Source organism: Cryptomeria japonica, chromosome 10 (assembly GCF_030272615.1).
Source record: "Cryptomeria japonica chromosome 10, Sugi_1.0, whole genome shotgun sequence".
Taxonomy (NCBI): domain Eukaryota; kingdom Viridiplantae; phylum Streptophyta; class Pinopsida; order Cupressales; family Cupressaceae; genus Cryptomeria; species Cryptomeria japonica.
The window spans coordinates 164,572,630-164,599,626 of NC_081414.1; the positions used below are offsets into that span (position 1 = coordinate 164,572,630).

A 26,997-nucleotide genomic window follows, 5' to 3' on the forward strand; every position below is an offset into this window, starting at 1 on the left:
CGGGGCCCTTCCGGCGGATCTTAGCATTGCCTGGTTTGTGGTTGCTCGTAAGCGCAAGGGGTAATCTTCTCCCTTGCCCCATACCCCCCTCGTGGGGGTTTGGGTGGCCCGTCCCCCCCTTAAGTGGGATTTGTTCCCTAGTTGGTTAGGTTCCTGTGTTTGTTCCTTTCCGCCTTTAGGTTGTGGTTCACTTCCAACATCATCTCTCTTGATGTTGCTTTTTGTTAAGGGTCAGCGCCCTAATTAACATTGTTTTTTTAATCAAAAACAAGGCAGTTGAAAATTTTCAATTTTTGACACTTCAAGATCAGATTGTAAGCCCTCTCAACATCAAGGGAGGAGTATGTTGATATATAACTGATATTGTTCCACATCTCATTAACCATGCTCTGTATGCTGATCATACAATTCATTGCCATGCTGCATGTGCCTTCACATGTGCAGTTTATTATTAGATATTCACTTTCATTTGCATTTTTGTTCAACTTTAATTAACAATTGTCAATCTTTGTTTTTCATCAGAAAAAATAATGCATGCTTAGCCTTTTTAAGAAGCTATGATATGTTTTTGAAGAGGCTGACGACATTATTAATAATCAGCCTCTATGTTTTGTATACGCTGCAATAAAAAATCTGTGTATCAGAGATACAGTTCGTAATAAAGCAGGGATTTATGAATTTGTTAAAATCATTGAATGATCTAGTTTTTCATGTCTGTTGAGAGGTATTGTTAGGACAGTAAATGATTTCATTTATCACTTCTTTTTATTGCTGTTGTTTTGTTTTCTCTGCTGCCCTATTCATTCGATCAGTTGGTTAAGGAACAAGAGCCATTTTCAAAATCTACAGCATTGTTTCCAGACTCATCCAAATCTGGTTCAGTTCAAATCTGGTCAGGTCCCAAAAAAAAATTACTGCAGATTCGTCTGATTTGGTCCAGATTTTTAATTCCTACAGATATTTCACCTCTTGATAATTCTGGATTTCCGTATTTTTTTGGTCTTCGAAACTGAACTGAATTTTCTAACCTGGCAACTATGACTCAAGGCAAACACTAAGGTAATATTGCTAGAAGGAAATGAAAATCCAATAAAAGATGGGAACAAGTAGAACAATGAACATTATCATTGCATTTTTATTTTTTTGAAACAGAAATCTTTTTCCTCCATTACTCTTAATGTTCATTTGTTAAATATGTAGAAGTGTAATGTGGCTGCAGCTCCAAAGAAATCAGGAGTGTTTCATATTCAAAACTATTTTGCAAATTGTATATATATATATATATTTTTCGAAGTTTCAAAATGTGTTGATCAGCATGAATTAATACAAACTTACCTAAAGAAAGCTTGGCATAATCTGGTTAATAGAAGCTAGTTCAAATGTAAGTAGATGAAGCTAACGAAGCAATCCTTTGGATAAAATCTTCAAAATTATTAGATTTCCTAGTGAAAAGTTATTAGATTTCCTACCATGGAGAATAAAGATGACCATATAGAGAAATATAATTATTTACTATCATTTACCTAATGACACGACAAATCCATCACTACTATCATCGGAACGGAAGAAACATAAATTCCTAAACCACTGTCACTCCTATGAAACAACTACAACTCAAAAGCGGTGGTAACTGTATTATTACCATACTATATTTGATACACCACCTGATACATTAAAACATAAGGAGATCAATGTCCATGTTTTGACTGGTAATATGATTGTAGGTGTCTGGAAAATTAATATTCATAAATATGTACTACTGGCCCCCATGTTTTTAATTACTAACTGTATCAATTCCATAGCAATCCAAGGATTTGCTATAGTGCTATTATTGGAAAAACATTCAACATGCTGTTGCAATGGTTTTTCTTTGCATTTAAATTATTCAAACAGCTACTGTGCTGCTGATTTAAATTCTGCTCGGTTCTTTACAGATTGGTGATAGGCAGGACCATAGAAAGCATCAGATTATAGGAGGATGGTGTCCAAACTTACATGATCATTCTAGGTTTTGAAGTTTTCCAGCATTCCTGTCCATCCATTTAGTATGAAATTTTCAAGATAAATAGTAATTGTGGGTTGTTATTTCTTTTTGCAAAGACCTGATCTCCTTGGGCTTTTTGTAGGATTGAAGAAGAAGTGAAGAGCATACGACACTGACTGAAGATGCAGCCATGCACGCACCTGCAAGCCAGGGAGGAAGACGGATGCCAGTGAAAGGAAACAGCACACCTGCAGCAACAGGAATTCCCAAAAGATTGTACCCTAAAGCCCAGACATAGTTGAGGTGGATGCGGGAGATTGTTTTCTTTGCTAAGTCTATTGCAGTGATCACATCTTCCAGGTTGCTTTTCATCAGAACAATGTCTGCAGCTTCAATTGCAACATCTGTTCCTGCGCCTATGGCCATTCCAACATTTGCTGCCACCAAAGCTGGAGAGTCATTTATGCCATCACCAACCATTGCTACTGTCATTCCTTTCATCTGTACCAAAAGCATCAAAAACACAATGTAAAAAGCTTTACATTTATTCACTATTATTTTGTAGTGATGTGAAGTTATTTTTTTCCCAATAAGAAAGTGAGTTCAATCATTGCAATCAAGCATCATTTTGGAAAGGTCAGTCAGATGCAACAGGGAGAGGATTTTCTACCACAGAAATTCAGAAGGAAATTTTATTTGAAATACAAGAGCATTCCAATAGCGTTTTGAAGGTCATTGAAATCTTCAAACTTGTTCTACAAAAGGTTTTGCAGATAAACGTTCTCTTAAAGTCAGTATTTTATATTTTTCCTATGTCCCACGGACGTTCCAGGATGAGGATGGCAAGAAATGGTAGGGTGAATTCCAGGATTTTAGGGGACGGCAATTAAATAACTGAGGAAAAATATCAAAATATAGGATATCTGCAATTTCAATTATTCATATATAAGACATTCATTAGATATGTTAAAGAATAATATTACATAACAATAGAGCTGAATTGAGAACTCACATGAGAGATTGCACACAAATTAACAAAATTTCATTGCTTTCATTGTCAATGTGCACATATGTTGCACACTCAATATCATTTGAGATACAAGAACATTGGTTTTTACCAGGCGTCTTGCAAGTGTACGCAAGCTCACAAAAGATGTAATACGGATTATTAGAAAACAGTAAGAACAAATAACTGTAATCAAAGAAACTTGTTAAATCTATCAAAACACTAAATGAGATCTTTTAACTCTCAATACACTTTTGACTTTAAGAATGTTATCACAAAGAATGTCTGTCTCACTTGGCAAAAGAAAGAGATTGCAAAGCCAAAGGGTGCCAGGTGTGACAAGGAGATTGCTTGTGCAGTCAAGAACTAGGATCTCTTATGTGGCAAGAAAGATACTTGCATGGCAAAGACATTCACTTTGCATAGCAAAGCAATCTGTTATGTAGCTACTAAAATCCTTATGCAGGAACTAGAATCTCTTGCACAGCATCTGGAATGTCTTGCACAGCTAGTAGGATCTCTTGTGCAACAACTTGAAACTCGTGCAACGACAAGGAAATCCTTGATTTTTGAAAATGAACAACAGATGCTAGCTTATCTCAAATGATGTAGTGGCATGCCCCTGCTGAGAATGCTACATTTCTACAGATCATGGCCTGCTAATTAATAAGGAAAAACCTAGAATATGAGGCAATTATATTTCTATATAAGGGGCCGACCTACAGGATAGGGAATTTAATTATAGGCATTTATATTAAGGACCGCCCTGAATTCTAAAGGATTTAAGGTGCCAGTTACTAAATTGAGACAGCCAACTAGTTAATTATTGGTTACCATTATTAAACAAAGAGGCTGCATCCAAAAGGTGCAACTCTTCTTAGGCAATGGGTTTTATCTAAGTTGCCGGTTCGGGTTCGAAGAACCAGCACGGCAAAATTTTGAAAAGGGGTTTGGGTCCGTTTGGGTTCATTAGTACAAAAACATATATATATATGGCCTATAAGCATGAATTAAGATTAGCATGTCACATAGCATCATATAAACAACAAAACCAACATAAACTTGTAATCATAGCATCATGATCATACCATAACAGCATCATATACATCAAATTTAATATCAAAATGACAAAATATTCAAGTATCATTGTTTCAACTTTCAACAAGTATTAGTTTACTTTATTATTATTATTTTTTCATCAATTATTAGTTTAATTTATTAATATTCAAGTATCATTGTTTCAACTTTCCCCTTGGTTGTAGTCATGTTGTTTGTGTGAAATGAGCAAGTTAATGTTTTAAAACTCACTTTTAGGGTTATATTTTAATTTTTTATGTGGTGGATTTCAAAAAAAAATTAAATTTTGCAAAAAAAACACCATTTATGGGCCATCAGGCCCTTGGGTTCGACCTGGGTCCTCTTGGGTTCGACCTGGTCCAAACCAAGCTTGTGATTCATGGACCCTGTCCAGACCACAGGCGGACCGGACCAAGAACCCGGACCAGTACCAGGGGTCTAGGGGGCGAACCCTGCAACATAGGGTTTTATGAAGAGGGGTGTCTCCTACTGTTGAGGATATAAAAAGGAGGGACAAGAAGAAGAAAGGGACACATAGAAAAAGAATTGGAAAGCTAATTGAAGGCAGTCTTAGCAGAGTATCAGAGCAGAGATAATGAATACATATAGCCTTATATCAGACATTAATATATTATTACAACAGACATAAAAATAATAAATATTATTGTACAAATATGAAAGGTAGGACATGCAGATCGCAGAAGAAGAAATAAGAAGGAATCATCAATCATCAATCATCAAATCATCACCAGAAAAACATTCAAGCAGATCGAACAGAAAATAAGATTACAGAATACTGAACGCTGTAATAATCAGATCAGAATCTAACTTGTGAATATTCCAATCCACTGTGGTAATATAGAAATTGTTGTTTAGTTTTATATATGAATTTATTGCACATAACACTACAACAGTTTGTTAAAGGGAAGGAAGGAAATCTGTAATTAAGGGAGAAGCGCTGTAGGGAACCCTGCTACAGTGGCAAATAGGGAGGGAACAACTATTAGGGCACCCTATTATACTGGGAGAGAACGGCTAAGGACACCCTATTGCAATTTCCCTTCCAACTCCTACATTGAGGGACTGTTGATGAACCCAAGATTCTCCAGCCATGGAAGAATGAAAAGGGGATTGCATGAAGGGAGAAAACAGCTGTCTTAAGGCACCCTTCCATGCCTCCTTATTTAATATCATTTATGACTGAGATTCACATACAAATTAGACTTACTACATGTTGTGACGTTTTCGCACATCACCCCATTGCAAATGGGGACCCCACTTTTTCGCTGTTAGGGTGGATGTTTTGCCTAGTTTCCTAGTTTTAGCCTTTGCTTATGTGAGGGTGTCATGTCAAAATGCAAAAGGATGTTAAAATTGCAGGGAAATGATCCTAAGTATCAAGTTTCCTTAGAGTTTTGATTTATTCTTGCTAAGTGTTGAATTTCAATTTTGCCTTGAAATGTGAGCGTGAAATGATAAAAATGTTGCAAATTGGTGTGATTTTTGTGCACAGGTACTAAAGGTCCCTATAGGAGTTGTTTTTCTGCTCCTAGGAGGTAATACAAGTCAAAAATGCACAAAATCCCAATGGACCCCTTTTTACCCCACTCAAATCCAGTTAAAATGTTACAAGTCCCGATGGAAATAGAATTTCAATTGAGCAAACTAGCAACATACGTTAAGTTTGGATTTTTTCAATGTTAAAATCATCATAGTCCCGATGGAAGGCATTTTTCCCCCATGAAACTAAGGCATAAAATTGAAAAATCCCGATATGAGACGTTTTTCCATTGAGTTTTAAAGGTGAAAATGGACTTCCCGATGGAGCATGATTTTCCACTACGTTTTGAGCACAAGGAAATGATTTTTATGATGAAAATGGTCATTGTCCCAATGAGGTACGTTTTGCCCCTCATGGACAGTGTTTCTTCAAGAAAATCCCGATGCATCTAGAATCTCCACTGTTGTTGTCCCGATGGAGGTCATTTTCCCACTAGGCCTTCAAGAGCAAAAATGTACAAGGAAAGTGTGTCTCGATGACCCATGGTTTTCCACCAGGATTGTATTTTATAATATTTATCCCACATTCATTGTGGAGTGGAACAAAATGAGGTAAGAATGAATAAAAACGCAACGACTTGAACAAGTTTGTGTCCCAATGGAGGTCAATTTTCCCTTGGAGGATATTTTCATGGAATTTGACAAGTTTTAATGGGATTTTGAGTCCTGATGAAGGGCAAATTTCCACCAAGGATATTTTTACATGAAATGATCAAATTTATTTGTCCAAATGGCCATCGATTTTCCCCTAGAGTGGACTTTGAAGTGAAAATGAATTAAATGACGACAATAACTTGCCCAAATGAGGATCAATTTTACCCTCATGGCTATAATTTGCAAGTTGGAATGAAATTTAAGTGAATCTATGTGTCCAAATGGGGTTCGAATTTCCCCAAGTGGCTGAAGATTGAATTCAAGTGAAATTTTGAAGGTTAATGTGTCCCAATGACTATCGATTTTCCCCTACCACATATATTGAATGATCAAGCAAACGAAAATTTGCCAAGTGTTGAATCCCAATGCATATCAATTTTCTCTTGTGGCCGGTAAAGGTAAATTTTAATCCCACATTGGTCGTGTGGTGACTTTTCAAGGTAAAAACATGAATAAAGACACAGCCCGGCCCCTTATATTTTATTATTCTGTGATTGATTTGACAGTTGAAGGGCTGAAGAGGCGAGTTTGAAATCTGCCATTGCTGGAGTAAGGGGCGATTTTATCTAAGGCATCATTTGCCTCATGTTTGAAGGTTGCTAGAGCTAAGAGGAGTGGTGCCATGACTAATTAAAGCCTGAAACAACATTTCCAGCCACCTTTCATTTGCAAAACATTGTTTCCAACTCTCATTTCCAGGCCAGGACGTGATCATTCCCAGCCATCCAAGGTCAAAATCGCATCAAGTATACCAAGTGTGCCACCACTAGAGAGGTTTATAGGCCGCCATTGCTGGTCAAGAAGACATTTCCAGATCTGAAGCATCACTTCCAGCCACCATTCACTAACCCAGCAGGCTGAAACGTGAATATATTTTTAAGCAATTGATCAAAATCACGCATGTGGGGATGTGGCGCCATGATTGACATTGTTTCCAGCCATTGAAGGTTCATTTTCAGAGGTGCTTTCAAACTTGTCATTCAAAAAATGAGAACTGAAAACACATTTTCAACATCAAAACATTTCATTTTCTGAGTTTGTCAGGGTGTCTTCAAACTTGGTACTCAGAAAATCAAATCTGAGACAACTTTCCAACAGATAAATCAACCATTTCCAAGGGTGTCCTCAGACTTTATAGTATTATATTCAAAAATCAAACCTGAGATTGCAACAAACACGTCATTTTATGAGTTTAAAAGGGTGTTTTCAGATTTTTGATCAGATCCTTTATAATTTTCAGAATTATGTTACATAGTTCCAATTTTCTGATTGAAATCAGAGCCAAAGTTAAGTCTGGAAAATTAACAATCAACTTACCCATCAGGAATGAGGACAAAGTAAGGAACATTGAAGTGTCCTAATGAGGTTAAAAGAGGTGCGAATTACAAAGGAAGGGACAAAGTAGTCCCTATAGGCATCAAATTTCCACCGAGTGAAGAAGTGGGCAAAGATAATGTTTTAAGATAAGTGATCTGTCCTTATGGGATCGATTTCCTACCAAGGTTGAAACAAAGTTTATCACATGGGTGTTTGATTCAATGTTTGTTTGTTTTGCAGGTCTACTAAAAGGAAGGGAGGCATGATGATCAAGGATTGAGGTGAAGGAAGATGCAACTTGCAAGGATACCAAGGGCTCAGCAATTCAAAGGTAACAAATGATGAAGGATCGGCTGCAAGATGACTCTACATGCATAATGCAAGGACAACATCACAAATGCAGATGGGAAGATCAACATATTCAAAGGAATGAAGATAAAACTTAGAGAGGGATTCCACATCAAGAAATCAAGAACTCCATCAAAAGGAATCTCAAAGTCTAAGAACGTTAAGGAGGAAACAGTTCATGGAGAATTCTGTGATGTCCCCATCAAATTTCTAATATAAAACAAGATTTCGTTAGATATTGTGTAGCTAACTTAGGAAACTCCTTGTATTATCTTTATAGAACTAAGAATATCAATAGCCAATACGACATAAGACAACAGCAACTATGCAACACTTGATTAGTCACGGCAGTAGTTCACCATGGATGAGAGAGATCAGTATATAAGTATTTAGATACTGCATTCATGGGATATCAAGGAAACTGAAGAAAGTGTTCATATTCAAGGGAGCTGTTGAAACAAATATTATATGTCAAAATAACATACAAGATAGCTACTATATTGACACTGGAGTTATTGTTAAATAGCGAATAAAGATTGGAGGATTTCAGCTTTACATTCCTGTAGCGATACAATTTCTACTATAGCTAATCACGATAAATCACGTTGAGGAAGACCAAGTATCCAGTCAACCAAACCAATATCAATAACCGTTGCCAATGGGATGAATGTAAGCGGCAGACTAAATAATCAATTGATTAGTTATTCAATGTATGGTTAGAAAAACGATTGTAATTAGTAATACACAAACAGCATATCGAATTAAGAAATACTTATATCAATATCTTCTTAAGGGCATTTGATTAGGTCAAATATGATATCGTAACAAATAACTGAGGATGATCCGTCTAAACAAAGGGGGTTTAGTTATACTTATATGTGAAAATGGACACTACTTATTCTTATCGAAAATGATCATTAGCTTATTACGATCCATTTCTGTACAAGAAGAAGTTAATAAGTTAATTATACAATTAACATCGTAAGCCATAAACTTATAAAGGGTGCGATTACCATGATACACCCCAAAGGGATGCATTACTATACTTTCTCAAGGCTGCCGATGGTTCATAACTTTTAATTAGTTTCCAAGAGGAGCGAATACTAGGGAAGAGAAGATATAACTTATTTGAAAGGTTGTGACCATTTGGAAGGAGATATTCACCAAGGCAGATATTTATAGAAAGATTATAACAGATTAGAAAAAGGAGGAGAGGAACGGGCAATGATCAGATAGATGGGAAATAATTATATAGTGTGTGCTCATAAGAGGAGGACAGGCAATAACATTTTGTTCTGGGGTATGCATAGGGGATGTGCTTGATACGTATGCCTAATATATAAAACCCGATACAATGTCTATATGCAGAATTCAATAGTAATATTATTATAGACTGCAATACGTATGGGTTACATTTCAATTTATATACATATTGGCAGACATGTCAGATCTGTCTGTCTTTACCAACCATTAAATATATTATTAATAATTAATATTTTAAAGCAGTAGCAGTATTAATAATCTATAGAATAAGTAATTAGCAAATACATAAATTATTGGTATAATTAATTCATTTATTTATTTATATATATACTCAAATCTGAATAAGAATTAAGGAAGGGTTATAAATATGGATATTGATACAATAATAGATATTAATATAATAATTATAATTAATACAGTATCTTTAGAAACTACTCTACAGTAAAACCATAGAGTGTAATACTATCTGAACTTAAATATATGTATTTATATATAGAAACAGTAATTTGAATGAACAAATAAATGTGAGATTATAAATTTGATTGAATTATCAATTCAATATCAGGAAGAAAATTATGTTATCACTGATTGAATTCTGGTTAAGATGGTTTTGTCTCCTAGTCAATGTAGTTTAAGTCATAAGTATGTTGAGATGGATTAATTCTGGTTAAAACAGGCTTAAATCTAGTAGGGGACATTACAGATTCCCTAACATATGGAGGAAATGCAAAGTATCACAAGGAATTCCAAACATCATGAAGAATGTTCAAGCTAAATTGATTAAGTCTACAAGGCAGGCTGAAGTGTCATTCCAATCACCATTCGTTCAATCAAAGGGTACCAAGTCAGCATTAATTCGAGGGAATAGGTGACACGTGACGCTACATCAAATATTATTTATCTTACCTACCCTCATCTCTCATTGGTCAATGTAATGGTGGTTGTAACAAACCCTGATTAGAGTTTCTATCTTTCGATCTTGGCCATTTATCTTGAATTAATCTGAGCCATTCATTGTAATGAGCTGTCTATATAAGGCTCAGCTCTCTCATTTGTAAAGGTTAATGTTAGAAGAGTAGGAGAATAGTTAGCAGTAGAAGAGTAGAAGATAGTTAGCAGTTAGATCATTAGAAATTAGGAGTAGAGTAGGAGGAGAAAAGGCAGAAATTGTTGCCAAGGCTTTGTAAATGGATACACTACTTTCATTGAAGTTATGGTGAATTGTCGCTTTCTTTTTACATGTTGCATCTTTTCTTGTTCTTTAACCTCATAGTTTAGATGAGGTTCATTAATCATGATGGAGAAGTGCAATGGTATTTGATGAATTCCTTAAGTGTTCATACTTTTGGTAGTTTGCTGATTGTAAGCTGCTGTGCAAAGTTAGCCTAAACCTTATGATTATGGTTGCTAAGTTCAATTGTGGATGTTTGCTCAAGTTGCACCAGTATTGGGTATTTGAATGAATGATCCTCAATATGAAAATCGACTCCTTAGAAGATCGCACTAACTTGGTGTAGTTGTTACTTGTCTTGGCATAGCCAAGTTACGTTTTGGGAAATTTGTCTATCAAAGCACCATCTATTATCTTCATTGTCCTTAAGAGTAGATTAGTCTTCCTAAACCCTTCTCCTTTTGTCCTGTTTTCCATTTAAGTTAGTTTAGGAGAGAAAGAATCACAAGATTGCAATATCAAATGATCAAATTCTAGCATTATTCAAACGTCCAAATATTCAACGTAAGTCCCCTTGTGATTCCAGCAAATCACATCAACCATTAAGCTTATCCACAAGTCAAGACCTGACATTTCATAACCTTGGAGTTGTCTCATTTGATCGCGATACCTTGGTATGTTATTATGTGCTCGATTGTGCCTAAAACACACATCAACACTGCGTAATGAGGAATATATGATTTCCTTTCTCTAATAATAGATTTATTTCATGAACTATGTCTGCAATGTTACCTAAGTGATTGCAGGTTTCCAGAACAGAATTTGTTCATCTGATTCTTAAGTAATGAAATGCACCCCTAACTATATTATAAGCTTTGTTGATTGTTCCATTTAATTTTGTGAATTTAAGGCAAAATAGAGAGAGGTCCGGAAAGGGGGCATTACATGTAGTTTCAATTTTCTCTTATCTTCTTAGTGTTGTTCCCTTTCTTTGTCTTTTCATAAAATGCAAAAGGGCAAAATGAGGGAATTTTATGTGTTGAGTGTAAATGTCTTTGAGTTTGTTTTAGGTTCAGGGTTGTGTGAAAGGGTGTGGGGGCCCTTGTGTGCCCTCCCACCCCTTTTTTCCTTATCTTCTTTTCTCTAACTTTTTTTTCATGTCAAGACATAGGGAAGGGCTAGCCATCTCCTCCTAATTTTCAGGCAATTCCAGAATATCCTATGTTTTTCCTAATTAACAATGGCCCTGGGGCACTTCTTAGCTATCCCTACATCCTCAAAACATCCCGGAGGTGGGAACGGCTGGAATTACATAGGACACATGTCCCCATGTAGCATTAGATTTTACTTTCTACCAACTATAATTGAATGTTTTGTAATTGTTAGCCAATGGTTTTCTGGATTTGACCATGTAGATTTGGTAACAAAAATCTAAATCGTCAAATACAGAAAAACAGTGGCTAACAATCAATATGGGCCACAGATTTCATGATTCTAATCGTTTCGTAATGTTCTTTGATAATAGAAAGTGTCTGGGGAGATGTTTCTGATATAGGTAACAGACTAAAAGTTTGCTAATACATACCAGAGAATATAAAAAAAATAGAATTTGTTTGTCTTCCATTGTCCTAAAATATTAGCTGATTTTGATTGCCAACAATTCTTGCCTGTAATCTTTCTGGCAGACAAAAATCAGGAAGCATAATCACAGAAGATTTGAATTCATTTTATGAGACTTTTAATTGACAGATAACTACTGCTCATAAGTGTTTCAATATTCATCAGAAAATGTTCAGACTAATATTGGCAACACATTAACAAAAGAGTTGTGTTTTGTGATTGTACGAAACCATAATTATATAAAAATTTGTAATACAAACAGTGACAAAGGAGTAAAATGAATACCTGAAACTCTTTGACTCTTTCAGCTTTGCCTAAAGGTTCAGTTTCAGCAAAAACCTTATCAATTCCAACCTCTCTTGCAATTGAATTGGCTACACCCCAGTTATCTCCTGTGACCATTATGCTAGTAATTCCCATGGACTTCAGAATGGAGACCACAGATTCAGCTTCTGGTTTCACTGGATCTGCCACCGCAAATGCACCTGCAATTTGTTTATCTATCGCCACTAAAACACATGTTCTTGCAAGCTGTTCAGACTCCAGTAAGTGCTCTTCAACCTCAGGAGAGAGCTTGATATCTGAATCAGACATTAGTTTTCTGTTTCCGATCAGTATTTCTTTATCAAGAATGGTTGCTTGCACACCTTTCCCTGGAAGAGCTTGAAAATCATGTGCTTCAAAAAGAAATCCTTGGTCAAGCCCATGTTTGGTTCTAAATTTCCGTGTATGATCTACTACTGCATTTGCCAGAGGATGCTCACTGTTGACCTGCATAAAATTAAATTGGTAAGAAAATTTGAAGCTATAGATCTTAAGTCTGAAACTAAGGCCTCACTATTATTTCTGTCATTTCATGGATCCTCTGAACATAATCTTTCCCAGCTTTAAAACTCTCAAGTTCTCAAGTGTTTTTTACTTAACAACAACAAATTTTGCCAAGGACCCCAAAGTAGGTTGTGGGTAAATATAAGCAAGCTGAATACAGAGATATTGTGCAAGAGAGTAAAGCATTACCTCAGTAGCAGCCGCCATTTCACAGAATTCTCTGGGATTTAGATTCATAAAGAGCTTGGTCCCTACCACCACTGGTCTTCCGACAGTAAGGGTGCCAGTCTTGTCAAAAACGACACATTTTACCTGCAATTCATGCATTCCATATTTTACTTTATTTAAAATAGCTGATCAAGTCTATGGATCCTTTTGAAGTTACTATTATCCAATTTTAATCATAATTTTAAGTAGTCAAAAAGTTTAATTCAAAGTCATACCATGTAGTAACATTTGTTATAAAAAGTTACTGTCTTTTACCTTTTCATGACGTAGCAGATTAGTTCTTGCTAAATAATTTTAAAAAGGGGTTTCTGCAGGAGCCATTTTTTAAATGAAGAAAATATTGCTACATGCTAAATTAAAGTTTTAGCTAGGTGTTAATGGACCCTTGGTCTGCTGGTGAAGTTGAATGATTCTTAATGAGCCCATCATGGATCAAGTCTTGCTGAGTGCAAAGCTCTGACATCATAAGGAATGAGATCAGGATCATGCCCCAGGTGAATTTGGTGGAATAGGTACCCCTCACTCCTTGGCTCTAAGCTGAAGAGGTTTCAACCTACAGGCTCATGCTCCCGTGTCAAGTATCTAAAACGACTTTGTGGATGAAAAATCCTCCATCAAAAAATATAGTTCTGGTTAGGCTCTGATACTTAGCTTCCAAAAAAAATGTTTAGCAGCCATAACATGTGTAGTTTTTCATTGTTTGAGAGAGCTTGGGCTAAGCATTAGATGGACTCCATTTATTTTCATGGATCGAGTTGGGCAGGAATACGTCCCAAGTGTCTATCAAAGGGGATTTAAGTTGCAAGCTAATTTCTAACTTCATTGTTTGAGAACAGCCGTCACATGACTAATGAAATACATGGGAAACGAAATAAGCTGGAAGTGTTACAAATTTTCTTCTATCTGTATGCTCCTAAAGAAAAAATAAAATGAAGGGCATCCTTATTTCTGATGTATCTAAATTTAGTGAAAGGGCCTTTCGTTTGATGTGATATGTACATTTCAAGATCAGCATTAACAACTCAATTGCTTTAAATCAAGAATCTGTCACATCCCGTACAGGACTATCACGTGGACGTGTGTGGTCAAAGCAACAATACAAATCAAAATAATAAAACAAAAGAAATATTTTGAATTCATAGCATTTATCAATGACCCAACCAAAGGAGACTGCCATGTAATAATGAGGAATGGTACACGTATATTGGGGGTGGTCGGAGGGCATGGCATCCCTGTTCATGGACAACAAAATCTTGGAACTTGCATGGACAAACAAAGGGCGCATACCATTAATGTAGGCATGGCATACCAGTCAACAGGCCATCAAAAGGATTGAAGGCCAGAAGGATATTAAACCCTCATGATCCCCATGCTTTGCACACAGAATTGGTTTGCAAGAAAATAAGAGGGGGAGAAGGAAAATGCAAGCAGACGAGGATTAATTTGGAGAAGGATCTGGAAGATTGTATGGTAGATGAAATTAATAAAGGCAAACAACTGCAACATGAGACAGTTGATTCTAGAGATTCTGAAGATCTAGATTACAAGGGAGATGCTAGTCATTGCCGTGAAAATGGCCAACATAGAGAATTAGAAGAACTAGAGGAATTGTTTAGTCATACTCCTAACAAAGAAGAAAGTCATCGAGAACCTGATACTTTTAAGGATTTCGAAGGTGCAGAGCTTGATGCTTATGATCATCAAGATGGACCCAAGAAGATACAGTTGTTGCAAATGAAGAGATGCCACTGTGCAAAGAACAATGCCTACAGGAAGAGAAATCTGGACTAAATGTAGAGTAGCGTTCTCAAGAGAGGACTCATTCAAAGCAGTTAGAAGATTTCATGGATAATGTAGCTCAAAAAGGTGAACCACACCAATGTGGGTGCAAAGGTTGGATGATAAGGAAGGCAGATTTTATGGTATGCTTCAGAAATATCTTAGAGCTAAGTTAACTCTCACTTATCCACTCCTAGAGCTGAAAAAAATTAATTTAGGTTGATTGATGCTTGTGTGCAGGCCTCTATATTCCTTTGAGGGTTTTGTTAAAGCATAAATTTAATTTATTAGATTATTAATCTCCTTTACTACTCAAAATGGAAGCGGCAATTTGAAAACAGTCCCAATGCTCTCAGGATGACATATTTGGACAATTGTTTGGAACCTAAACAGAATCTTTCCTGTACTAAACTCTATCATCCAATCATGCTCATATCTGTAGATTTTACTCGTTTTGGATTTACAATTCATGACTACAGTTAAACACAGGATAGAATACCTCGTTGGAATAAGATAGATACCAACTTTGGGTTTTCCTTGGGGTGCATGTAATGATACTAAAAGGATTTATAGTGTAATCATTGTTAATGAAAGTATGTTCGTATTATGCTTCTTAGAATGTTATGTTCCTCTTAACAATGTATTGACATCATCTTCCTTGTTCAATATTTATTTAGTATGAGCTTAGGCTTATGGGTACTTAACAATATAGGTGACAATGTCTTCATTATTGGAACTAAAACTATATTGCATTTATATTTAATGTTGCATGATGATACTCTCAGTAATTGCTTCAACTAATGGATTAATTCTTTATATGACAACATGATAACTATAAACCTTACAGGCATACGAATCCTAATAATTGAACTAATAAAAGATTAAGGGAAGGGTACAATAGTTGTACCAAATTATTGCATGATTAAATAGAAGTAAACTACCATTTAAGTTTTAACTCAACGAGAATGAGTTAAGAGACAAACCATTGGTAATCATGTTATATGGCATCTTCAAATGTCTTATTGTTGACAATTAAGATCAAAATTAGTTGAAAATGATGAGTGTGAACATTATATAGTCAGAGAACTCAAACTAATATTTTTGGTAACATTGGTGTCAAGAAACCCTTATAAACATTTGACGGTCAAAAGTTAAGTCAAAAGAGTGCAATTACAGTTATTATCATGTACAAGTCTATAATAAATAAAAGAGGCTAGTTTAGTTGACTTATGCCAACCAGTTAATTAAGGAAATGGGGTTTTGTGCATCAAGGTATTATGTGTTGAATTATAAAAGCTTAAACTGCTATGTTGATAAGACGAACCTTAGGATGTTCAAGCTTATTAGAAATAATAATAATGGGTGGAGTTGATTAGAGACCGCTATATCCTTAAGGGAAGTGTTATAGTATTGGTTACTAAATTGTGAGTTTAGTTATGGTTTCCTAACTAATGTCAAGTGTTATTGATTGAGAGGAAACTTCAACCAAATCTTGGTTATGGGAACTCGAGCGTATGTGTTCCTAAGAGATCTTTTAAGGAGAACTACTTTTAACTTTAACCCGTTTGGAAGCGGGAACATAAGTGGTCCTTGGGTGAAGAATGCCCCCTTGACCTCAAGTCTATATGGGAAGGATCTAGGGGGGGATAACTCCAAGGTTCGAGGATTGTTCTTGACTTGTTTGACCTTCCCTCTTTAGTAGAGTTCAGATGAGGCCGAAATAAGTATTAGAAGATTATGAAAGAGTTAAGAAAACCTTATAACTTGTATTTAATATATAATGAGGTTCTGATTAACAAGCTAAAGAAGCAAATAGGTTGACAAACTTATTGTCGATAATTTCGTAAGGGTACATGTCGAGTTGAGGTCATCTTGTGTAGGTTCTATATGATTGTTATGTGTTTGTGAAACTTAACCCCAGACCTATAGGAATATGTGCATAGACTCCTAAATCAATTGATTATGTTATACTTATCCATTTGTTTAGTATTCTGAATCTTGTTATGTATGAGCCAAAAGTGTGAGCCATCAGGATATTTATGCAGTGATAGGCAATCATTGGACCGTGCCAATGATCAATGTCTTGGCTACTACAAGGGACTAGTTGGCATTCGCTCAGTTCACAAAGGTGAAGTTGCCAAGGGCTACCCTGGATACGATACGATAACAGATAGCAGGTTGTCATTGGACCGTGCCAATGGCGGATGCTTAGAGCTATTGTTGTATCTTTTGGATCAGCCAACATCCACCTAGTTCACAAAGGTGAAGGATTGCTAGAGGTTATCCAAGATTCGATACGATAACGGTTGCATTGTAGTTACCTTACCATGCGGGTAGTGGTAACCAAAGCTAACAGTTGTATTAGGAGGGTTTATTGGCAATCACCTATAGCATGGGGGTGATCGATGCCAAGTGTTACCCGAGCTTGTGAAGAAGATAGCTGACAATATCACTAAGGTCACCAAGTGGTATATGCTGGAAGCTACTTCTTCCTAGTTGGACAAACTTGTCGTCAGTGACCTATAGGCGATTGAAGTTCGAATCCATTGGGCTAAGTTGGTTCACTACTTGTGGAAATCCTTGGGATTGAGGACAGACCCACAATGTAGTATGGGATGTACTGAATCCTCTTTCCGGTTGTTAGATGGTATACTTGACCCTGCTGGGTTGAGTATGGACCCACGGTGTAGTATGGGATGCATCGAATCCTCTTCCCAAGTATCAACTAGTACAAAAGACCACAGAAAGGAATGGGACCCACAGTGTAGTGCGCAATGCACCGAATTACTTTTCTCTCTGGGATGCACTATGAACAGGTGATAGTTAGCCATTGTGAATGAGCTGATCACTATTCCTTTTGTGATGTCTATACGAATCAGTCGTTATTATCTTAGTGATGCCTGTATATGAGACAGCCACTATTATATCTGTGATGTATGTATGTGCCAACAACTATCTATTTGTGATGCCTGTTGGAGCTGCTCATTGAGTTTGTAATGTACGTTGGAGCTAGTCAACGTATGTACCGATGATGTGTTTGAGCTAGTCTTTTGTGTATATGTGACATATGCTCGAGATAGTCTATGATTTGTGGCATGACCTCTATGTATATTTATGAGTTTCTACATTACTAAATTGGTAAAGATGAGCATGGAACCAACACTTTATGTCCAAGGTATTCTTTTATTGTAATGGAACTAAGTTAATAGATTCACCTAATTAATAGTCATAGTTTAAAGAGAGATCAAAGATCTCATAGAAGAGGATAGAATAAACTTCCTCTAGCATTGAATGCAAACTACAAAGCCTCTGACTTCATAGGCAGGGTCATCAGGAATGAACCCCTGAAGCTTAGGTCTAGGGATGACCCTAATTACAGAAGATTAACACTTTTGAATGTAAGCATATAAGTGGTTTCACCAAGTTGACACCACCAAGGTGAATGAAAAGTTATGAATTCAACCATTCTAAGCTAGACGAAAAATATGTGGTTTAAAGTTTTTTTTTTAAATTGTGGTGGCCAAGGGATGGTACAAAATCAAACAACCAACAACATAACTTTTTCAGATTGTACCTTTCTTTTTTCAATTGAGATTCTTGTGCAACTTTTCTTCAAAGGGCAGAATAATCACAATTTTTCTGTGAATGGTAGCTGACTACCCAAAGGGACAGGGTTGAATCTGATCCCTTGTGAATTACAATCTCACCAAAGTTCCAAGCAATAAGAAGCACAATTGTCCACACAAAAGTGTAAAGATCTTTAAGATGAGAGAATCAAATACCTTATGAGCATTCTCCAAAGCATTTCCTCCCTTAATCAACACGCCCTGAGAAGCTCCTATCCCTGTTGCAACCATAACTGCTGTTGGAGTTGCAAGACCTAGTGCACAGGGACAGGCAATCACAAGGACTGATATTCCAAACTGCAGTGCCAACTCAAACCCATCCATGGATGCTGGGATCCACGTTTTGGGGAAAATCCTGGCATTCCCCAGAATGAACCAACCGAGCCAAGTTATGAAAGCCAATACAACCACCTGAAAACCATTCACCATCAGTATGACACTATAAATTATGGTTCATTTTCCTTTGCATGAGCTAAAATTTTTGTATGATATATACTTACAGAAGGAACAAAAACCCTTGATACACGGTCAGCAAGTTTTTGGACAGGCGCTCTAGACATTTGAGCGGCCTCTACAATCTCAACAATCTGAGATAATGCTGTTTCTGAACCTACATGAGTTGCTTTGACAATCAAAACCCCACTCTTATTCATGGTTCCACCAATGACCTTATCCCCAGACCTCTTTGCAACAGGCCTGGCCTCACCTGTGATCATACTCTCATTAACATGACTCTGACCTTTTACAACAATCCCATCTATTGGAACCTTAGCACCGGGAACAACCCTTATGATATCATTACGCTGGATAAGCTGGCTACTTATCTCTATCTCTGAGGTCACATTTCCCTTATCATCTATGGTTAGCAATGTTGCAGAGTCAGGCGCAAGGTCCATCAGTTTGGCAATTGCATCTGATGTCTTCCCTTTTGCAAGAACTTCTAAATATTTCCCCAAAAGTATGAAAGAGATTAATAATGCACTGGTTTCAAAGAAATCCTGCCCCTTGAAAGAATCAGAAGAGAATGACTTCAAAATAATGTACACTGAATAGAAGTAAGCAGCATTTGTGCCCAATGCAACCAGTACATCCATGTTTGCTGAGCCTCTACGTAATGCATGGTATGCACCAACATAAAATTTGCGACCTATTATGAACTGTACTGGAGTACACAACACCCATCTGAGGACTGTACCAAGAGTCAGCATGTTCACCAATTGCAGGTCTTCCCATGAAGATACCATTGGGAAAAACATAGATAACAAGAAGACAGGAACAGAGAAAACACAGCTCCAAAGGAAATATTTCTTATAATGTTCTATTTCTTTATCCCTTTCATAGTCTCTGCCTCCTGAAGGACTATGCAGGCTTGCTCTGTAATAATTTGGTTCTGGCCCTACTTGTTGAATGCATTGTATTATAGATCTTGGGCCTGTTAGATCTGGATCATATGAGACACTCACTGTTTCCGTATTTGAATCCATTTCTACAAAGTTCACACCAGGCAATGACTGTAGAGAAGTCTCTATAAGCTTTGCTTCTTCACTCGAATGTACTCCTTCCAGTCTTAGGTGAACTTTGTTTGTTTCATCTCCTGCATTGATTAAGTCTGACTCAAAGCCCGCTTCTGCGACTGCTCGCATTATCTGAGCAATTGTGCATTGCTTGAGATCATAGTGTACCTTTGCTTCATCCAGTGCAAGTGAAACTACTGCCTCCTTAACTCCCCTTATTCTCTTCAGAGTGAGTAAGATGGACTCTGAACAGCTTGTGCAGGTCATACCCCTGATTCTCAATCGACAAATTGCCAGGGTGTCCTCGGTGACATCCTTAATTAGTCTCGCCTCAAACCCTGCATCTTCTATTGCTTCTTTTATTGTGTTGTGCTGCAAAAGAAATCACGCTAAACGTGTTACACCCTGTAGGTAAATGACTTATAGACAAAGTAAGTTAATAAGCCAATTGATTTATTACAGGACCTCTGTTTTTTTGATAATTTTTTTAATTGACCCTTGAACTATTGCATCAGTTTTCATTTTTCCTCCTTCCAAACTTGAAATTTGACAATACAAGAAGAAATATGAAGTTGCACTGACATCAGTGCCCACTAGCACATGTTCAAGCGAAGCTGGTTTCTAGTATGATCCAGTTTCATTTCAGGCTTTAGTTTTGTACTATTATAAAACTAGTTATGAATTCTTGACGACACGGATTTCTTTATATGGGTATTGCCCTATTATTTGAAATTTGAATAGAAAAGAAAAAATAAAACTGAAGTCGAAGTTGAACAGGAAAAAGATTTCCCTACCATGGTCAGAATAAAAACATGTATCTTACCTCCACAATGGGTGGCCAGTAGAGTACCAAAGCCTTGTTTTGAAGAAGAGACACGGTAACCTCTTTGATCCCTGGAAGTTTTTTGAGGGCGTTTTCTACTGCTCCTGCACAAGAAGCACACTCCATGCCATCCACATAGAATGTTACCTTCCTGACCTCCGGTGTATCTATGTAAGTTTCTGAAGATGATAACAAAGGAGTGTTGAGCTCATCCTTTGATTCCACTCTCAACTTTTCCTTCTCCAGCAATGCGATATCTATTACCCGACTCGACATTCTGGAATTTTCTTTGGTCTATGTCCTATAAAACCCATATATGCAACTGGTCTCATATAACAATAAATTCAAATTTTCAAAAATTCAAAATACTAACGAATAGTAATATACTTTCATCATGCAATAGAATTAACAAAGCCAAGACACAACAAGATCGTGCTAACATACCAATGAAGTGTAAGAGGACACAAACTCAGGTAGCACCCTAGAGATTTTTCTTTCAGGTAAAGCTTGTAGCACAATTCTCAGCAAACAACGTTAACCCTTGCCTTAACTTGCACCTTCACGTCTCATCATAGTGATCAAGAACTCTATCCAACCGCAACCTCTATATTATAAGCCTCAACGCCTCTTACCGACGTATGTTCATGACAAGGGTTTCAATTTGGATAGCAAGGGATTTTGGGGGGTATTCTGAAATTTAATTCCACGAACTAGATAGGCTTGTCAGAACCTTCAAATGGGTACGGCAACAAAATGCCAAATATAAGGACAAGGGAGATAATAAAAAATTCTAGATCAAGGATGCCTCGTATACCATTCTCCTGCCCAGGCTCAAGTCAAAACAAACTGCAGGGAAAAAAATATAAAGCTTGCAGTGATCTCATCGAAACAAAACTTTGCCATTCATCTTTCCCATGCCTACCCCGCGAAATAACACGGCATTGAAATTTGAAAAAAAATTAAAAATTCCAGAACAATTGATGAACACGGAATGTGTAGTTACCACGTAATGTCAAAAAAGGTTCAGGGAAACAGGGCGCAACCGGGAAACCCGAAGGAAGTAATAATAATAATAATAAAATAATATATTGACTTTTTATTTTGAATTTTTAAATTTTATTTTATACCTTTCAAATTTATTAGGCCGTATACGTCAAACTCTGAAGTTTTAGTCGTGTAAAAATCTACAATTGTAATTTTCATTTCAAATATAAATATTTTGGTTAAATATTTTAAAATATATATATTAATTTAAAATATTTTTCAAAGAGGAATAAAAAAAAATTTAAGTTAATTTTTTTTAAAATAATTTTTAAAGATTATTTTTAATTTTAAAAATATGTAAGATTAACTTTAATATATTTAAAATTTTATTTTTATTTGTAATAGTAAATTATTGGTTTTTAAAATATTTAAATAATAGAGTATGTGTTGAAAAATGTTACTCTTTTAAAAAAATAAATTGAAGGCACATCTCTTTAGAACCTCTTTGGTGAGATTATTAAGAACCTTTCAACTTCACCAACAAACTAAGCTTTATTTTGTAATGAAGACTAAGAAATCTTTATTATTTTAATTATTTTGTCTTTATTATATACACAAAGTAATGAATGTATCAATAGTTATTTTTCCACTTTTTTCTTCTTCTTCTTTCTCTCTTCTTCTTTCCTTCCTTTTTATATGAATGATATCTTCCTCTTTCATTCTTGGTTCCAAATCATTGCCTTACAAATTATTTTGTTTTTATTATATACACAAAAAACTTCATTAATGCAAAGAGACATTCTACAATGACAACAAGGGGTGAAGCATAATAGGATGAGAGTGCAACTTTGTCAACTACTTTCACATCAAAAAGTTACTATTTAATAATAACATAATTTTCCATTTGACTATTGAAAGGGCAAGTAAAAGCTCTACTAAATTTATATTTTGTTCTTGAGTATATATGCTTCTCTTTTTGTCATACTGTGCCATTAATGTGGGAACTTTCTCATCTCTTGATATTTTTAGTCTTATCTTTATATGGCTTCAACTAGTTTCAACTTAGCAATTCTTTTTGGTTGACGCTTTGATGGCTTTGCAACATGATTCTTGTTGGCATTTTTATGTCCCATGGTTCATTATTGATAACCGATTTGAGAATACTTGAATTGAAGCATTTTTGTTCCCTAAAGAAAAAACAATATTATAAAAAAAAATTGAAAAGATAGAAATAAATCTTTCGCTTTTCAACTAAATCCATAGGCTGTAAAACTAGTATCATCTCTTGACTAGGTTTTCAATAGGCTGTAAAACTAGTATCATCTCTTGACTAGGTTTTCACAACCTTGTTAGGCTTTGGCTTAGTTTTCATAATTTCCTCAAGCTCCGCTTATTGCAAGTTTTAAAAAACAAATTGTGAAGTCTTTTTAGAGATTCATTCATTCATTCAAAGTGGTTTTAAAAACGTTGATATGTTTTGAAACCTATATCGGGCCCGCTCAAAAGAATGAGAAGTCAATGCCCTGAGGACTCCAATTGCAAAACAATGTCGGCTCCAGACATGGTTTCCACGACCTTGTTAGGACACGAAGGCCTAGTCAAAGTAGTAAAGAAAAGGGGGGCCTAATTGAGCAAAGACAGAAGTGCCACGTTTGCCACTTGGCATGATCTCGCAAAGGCAAGAAGGGTGGCATGTTGAACATTTTTGCATGATTGCAGCAGTAAAAAGAGAGGGACCTACCTTGAAGGCAACATGTGTCATCCCCAACGCGTAAGCAAGATTCTATTTGTTGAATGGCTTAAAAAGCCTGTATGATTTTCAAAGGGGGTTCCTTTATAGAAGAAGTTCACGAGCTCACGAGAGTAGAGGAGGGCCCATCTCGAAGGGCGATGGCACCCAAAGCCACCATTTGCCTTTGAAGACACATTAGCATACCTCCCAATGGCTAGAAGATTATGTGGGCCGTTTTTAATCAAAAGTGGCATGGTCAAGCATGGGTTCGTGATCATCGGGAGTAATGACCACATTTTAAAATCAATTAGGGCCCAAACAATAAATTGTGGCCATTGATCTTGAGGATCAACAACCACATTTTAAAGGATGGTTTTGTGTATCTTTCATTGTTTGATAGGTCTATTAGAATTAGGATCGATGATTGAGGTTTGAACGCAATTCAATGGTCTTATATTAGAGTTTTTTTACAAAGATTTGGTGGTGGCAAAAAGAAATTTAATGCCCTAATGCTCCTTACTACCATTTCTTGAAGTTGGGAGAAAAGAACGATGCAATTAAGATGTTTTTATACTTCTACAAGGCACGCTTGTTTATGACTTCACCTATTAGAGAATATTTTGGAGGCAGCTTGTTGTCGGGAAATCTCCCATCTTTACCCACTAGATTTAATGCTAGCCTCATCGGGTTGCATCAGAGGATGATCTCTAGTCTCTTGCAGGATCAGATTGGGTCCTTTTTGCTAACCTAGTTAGGGTTTGAACTTCTAAGCAAAAATCTTAGTTACCATATGTTCTCTTCTATTTTCCTCTACTTTCTCTTGTAAATATATACATTCTTGAACATTTATTTGCAACTATAAACTAGCTTTTGGCCTTTACATCAATAAAATTATTATTTTACCTCTTCTCTCATTGAAATATGTTGTGTAAATCTATTACCTACATGTTTATATGCATTTTCCTTCTTTTTTCTAAGTTATATATTATTTTAATCATATCTATAGGTGTTGTTTATGGATGTTTCCTTCCCTTCCAACATTTTATTGAATTCTAACCTCCATATTTACTTCTAAAAAATAAAAGAAATAGAGAATGGTGTATGTCTTTATAGTGATTTTATTAATATTTTATGGCACTATAAGCAATGAGAAACAAATTTTGATCTTGGTGTATCACCACCACTTTTTCTTTTACGCATTTCTTCCCCCCCTTTCCTTCTGCAAGTGGATAGGGCAGGTTTAGAGTGGAGTTTCAAGTTTTGGGTTAGACCAATACTTTGCATCTAGATTAGAAAGGAAGCATGCCTTCATTAGAGATCCAACCTCGCTTGCAAATGTCCCACACTTTGAGGTTGTTTCCATTGTGTCAATGGAATGATGAATTTGATCTAGTAGGGTGCAATTTCATGTGACAACTATTCCCCTAAGAAAACAACCCAAGAAGTTTGTGCCAAAATTTATTCACGAGGTATAGCCTATAAAACCCCCATAGATGTGGTTTCAACCATCCCTAAATTTGATAGTAAGGTAAGTGTAGAAATACAGGGAACCAAAAAGTGGTTGGCTAGTTTTTGTTCCCATAAAATATATAACACAAGTGTGTTATAACATGCTCATGTTATAACCTACTTTGAAAATTTCAATAGGGATAGAGGGGTAGAGTTAAAGAGGGATGGGGGAGGGAGGGGTGAGACAGAGAAGGGGGGGAGAGAAATATCCATAGAGAGTGAAGATAGTGAGAGGGGGAAAGAAGCAAAGAGATAGGATAGGAGAGTCTAAAATATGACAAGGAGAGAAGGAAGGAGAGAGAGAGAGAGAGAGAGAGAGAGAGAGAGAGAGAGAGAGAGAGAGAGAGAGAGAGAGAGATGTCTAAAAAGGGACAAATAAAGGGGGGAGGGAGGGAGGGAGAGGTAAAAGTGATATAGAGAGAGATAAATGGATAGACATATATGGAGGGATAGGGAGATAGAGAAAGGTGATATAGAGAGAAGTAGAGAGGGAAGGAGGGTGGGAGGGAGAGATGGAGAGATATGTCTAGATAAGTGGAGAGAGATATAGAGATATATCTAGAGAAAGAGAGAGAGGAAAGATGGAGGGAGGGAGAGAGGGAAGGAGAGGTAGAGAGATAGGTGTAGAGAGAGATATCTAAAAAGGGACAAAGAGAGATGGAAAGAGGGAGGGAGGGAGGAAGGGGGAGGTAAAGAGAAAGAGTGATATATATATATATATAAGGTAAAGAGAAAGAGTGATATATATATATATATATAGAGAGAGAGAGAGAGAGATCTAGAGGGATAGGGAGATAGAGAGAAGTAGAGAGGAAATGAGGAAGGGAGGGAGAGATTGAGAAATGTGTCTAGATAGGTATATATATAGGGGTAGTGATATAGGAGTAGTGACAGAGATGTCTAAAAAGTGACAAAGAGAGAGGGAATGATGGAGGGAGGGAGGGAGAGGTGAAGAGATAAGTCTAGAGTTCAAGGGAGAGTGAGTAAGATAAAGAGAGGTAGATAAAGGGAGAGAGATAGAAAGATATCTAGAGGGATATCCCAAGAGAAAGAGGTGAGATAGATAGAAGTGGATTATGTAGAGAGTGGGATAGGAGAAATAGAGATGAGAGGGAAGGAGAGAAGGAGAGGAAAGGGGCAAGGAGGAAGAGAGAGGTAAGTAAAGAGAGTGGGAGAGAAAGAGAGAGAGGAGGATGAGAGGGAGGGAGAGATATGTAAAGATAGGGTGAGAGAGATGTAGGGAGGGAGAGAGGGGAGAGAGATGTGAGATAGATAGAAGTGGTGAGGGAAGGACGGAGAGGGTGGAAGGAGAGGTATGTAGAGAGAGGAGAGAGAGATAGAGAGATCTAGAGAGAGGTGAGATAGAGAGAAGAGGAGAGGGAATGATTGAGGGACTCGAGATATGTATGTATAGAGGGAAGGGAGATTGTAAAGGGTAAAATTTAGGGTGACTTGGCAATTTGCAACAATGAAGAATAAATCACCAAATCACCCATTTTTTGCTTTGTGGAGATGAGATGCCTTTACATTCAAAAGAGGGGGTAAATCCACTGGATTCAATCACTAATTAGATTAGGACTAAATTATGAGTAGATTGATTGAAATGGAATGTGTTTGACCCTCTTTTGTAAGTTGACTAGTTGAATTAATACTAAGTGTTGGAAATAAAGACAAAGATGAGAAAACAGTGAGCTACAGATTCAAGATTTCATTGTGCACCTAGATATGAGAAGTTTGAGATGATTCGAAGCTGCTATGTGAAATCTGCCAAAAGTAGCAGGGACCGTGTGTCTGGACCAGGTCGCCCACCCTCTTGGTCCTCCGAACTTTTCGCGCATTGAAAAGGGTTTCTCCATCTCTGCAAATAAAGCTTAATTCTAGAGGTACAATTGCACACCTGCTTCCTGCACACAGAAAGAAAGGGAAATGTGTTGGGAATAGGGATTTGCCTTTAGTTCAAACCCCGATTTTGGT

The 26,997-nt window shown here is 36.6% G+C and overlaps 1 protein-coding gene across 1 annotated transcript; it reads right to left on the minus strand.

The window, feature by feature from the left end:
• Positions 1–1,608: 1,608 nt before the first annotated feature.
• LOC131045216 (copper-transporting ATPase HMA4) lies at positions 1,609–21,839 on the minus strand. The gene is made up of 7 exons (XM_057978763.2): positions 21,243–21,839; positions 20,799–21,099; positions 18,962–20,347; positions 18,618–18,872; positions 13,018–13,140; positions 12,286–12,771; positions 1,609–2,485 (listed from the first exon to the last, which is right to left on the minus strand). Exons 2-7 carry the CDS (start codon positions 21,072–21,074, stop codon positions 2,057–2,059), a joined length of 2,955 nt encoding a protein of 984 aa, XP_057834746.1. The 5' UTR covers positions 21,075–21,099; positions 21,243–21,839; the 3' UTR covers positions 1,609–2,056.
• Between the last annotated feature and the right edge of the window lie 5,158 nt (positions 21,840–26,997).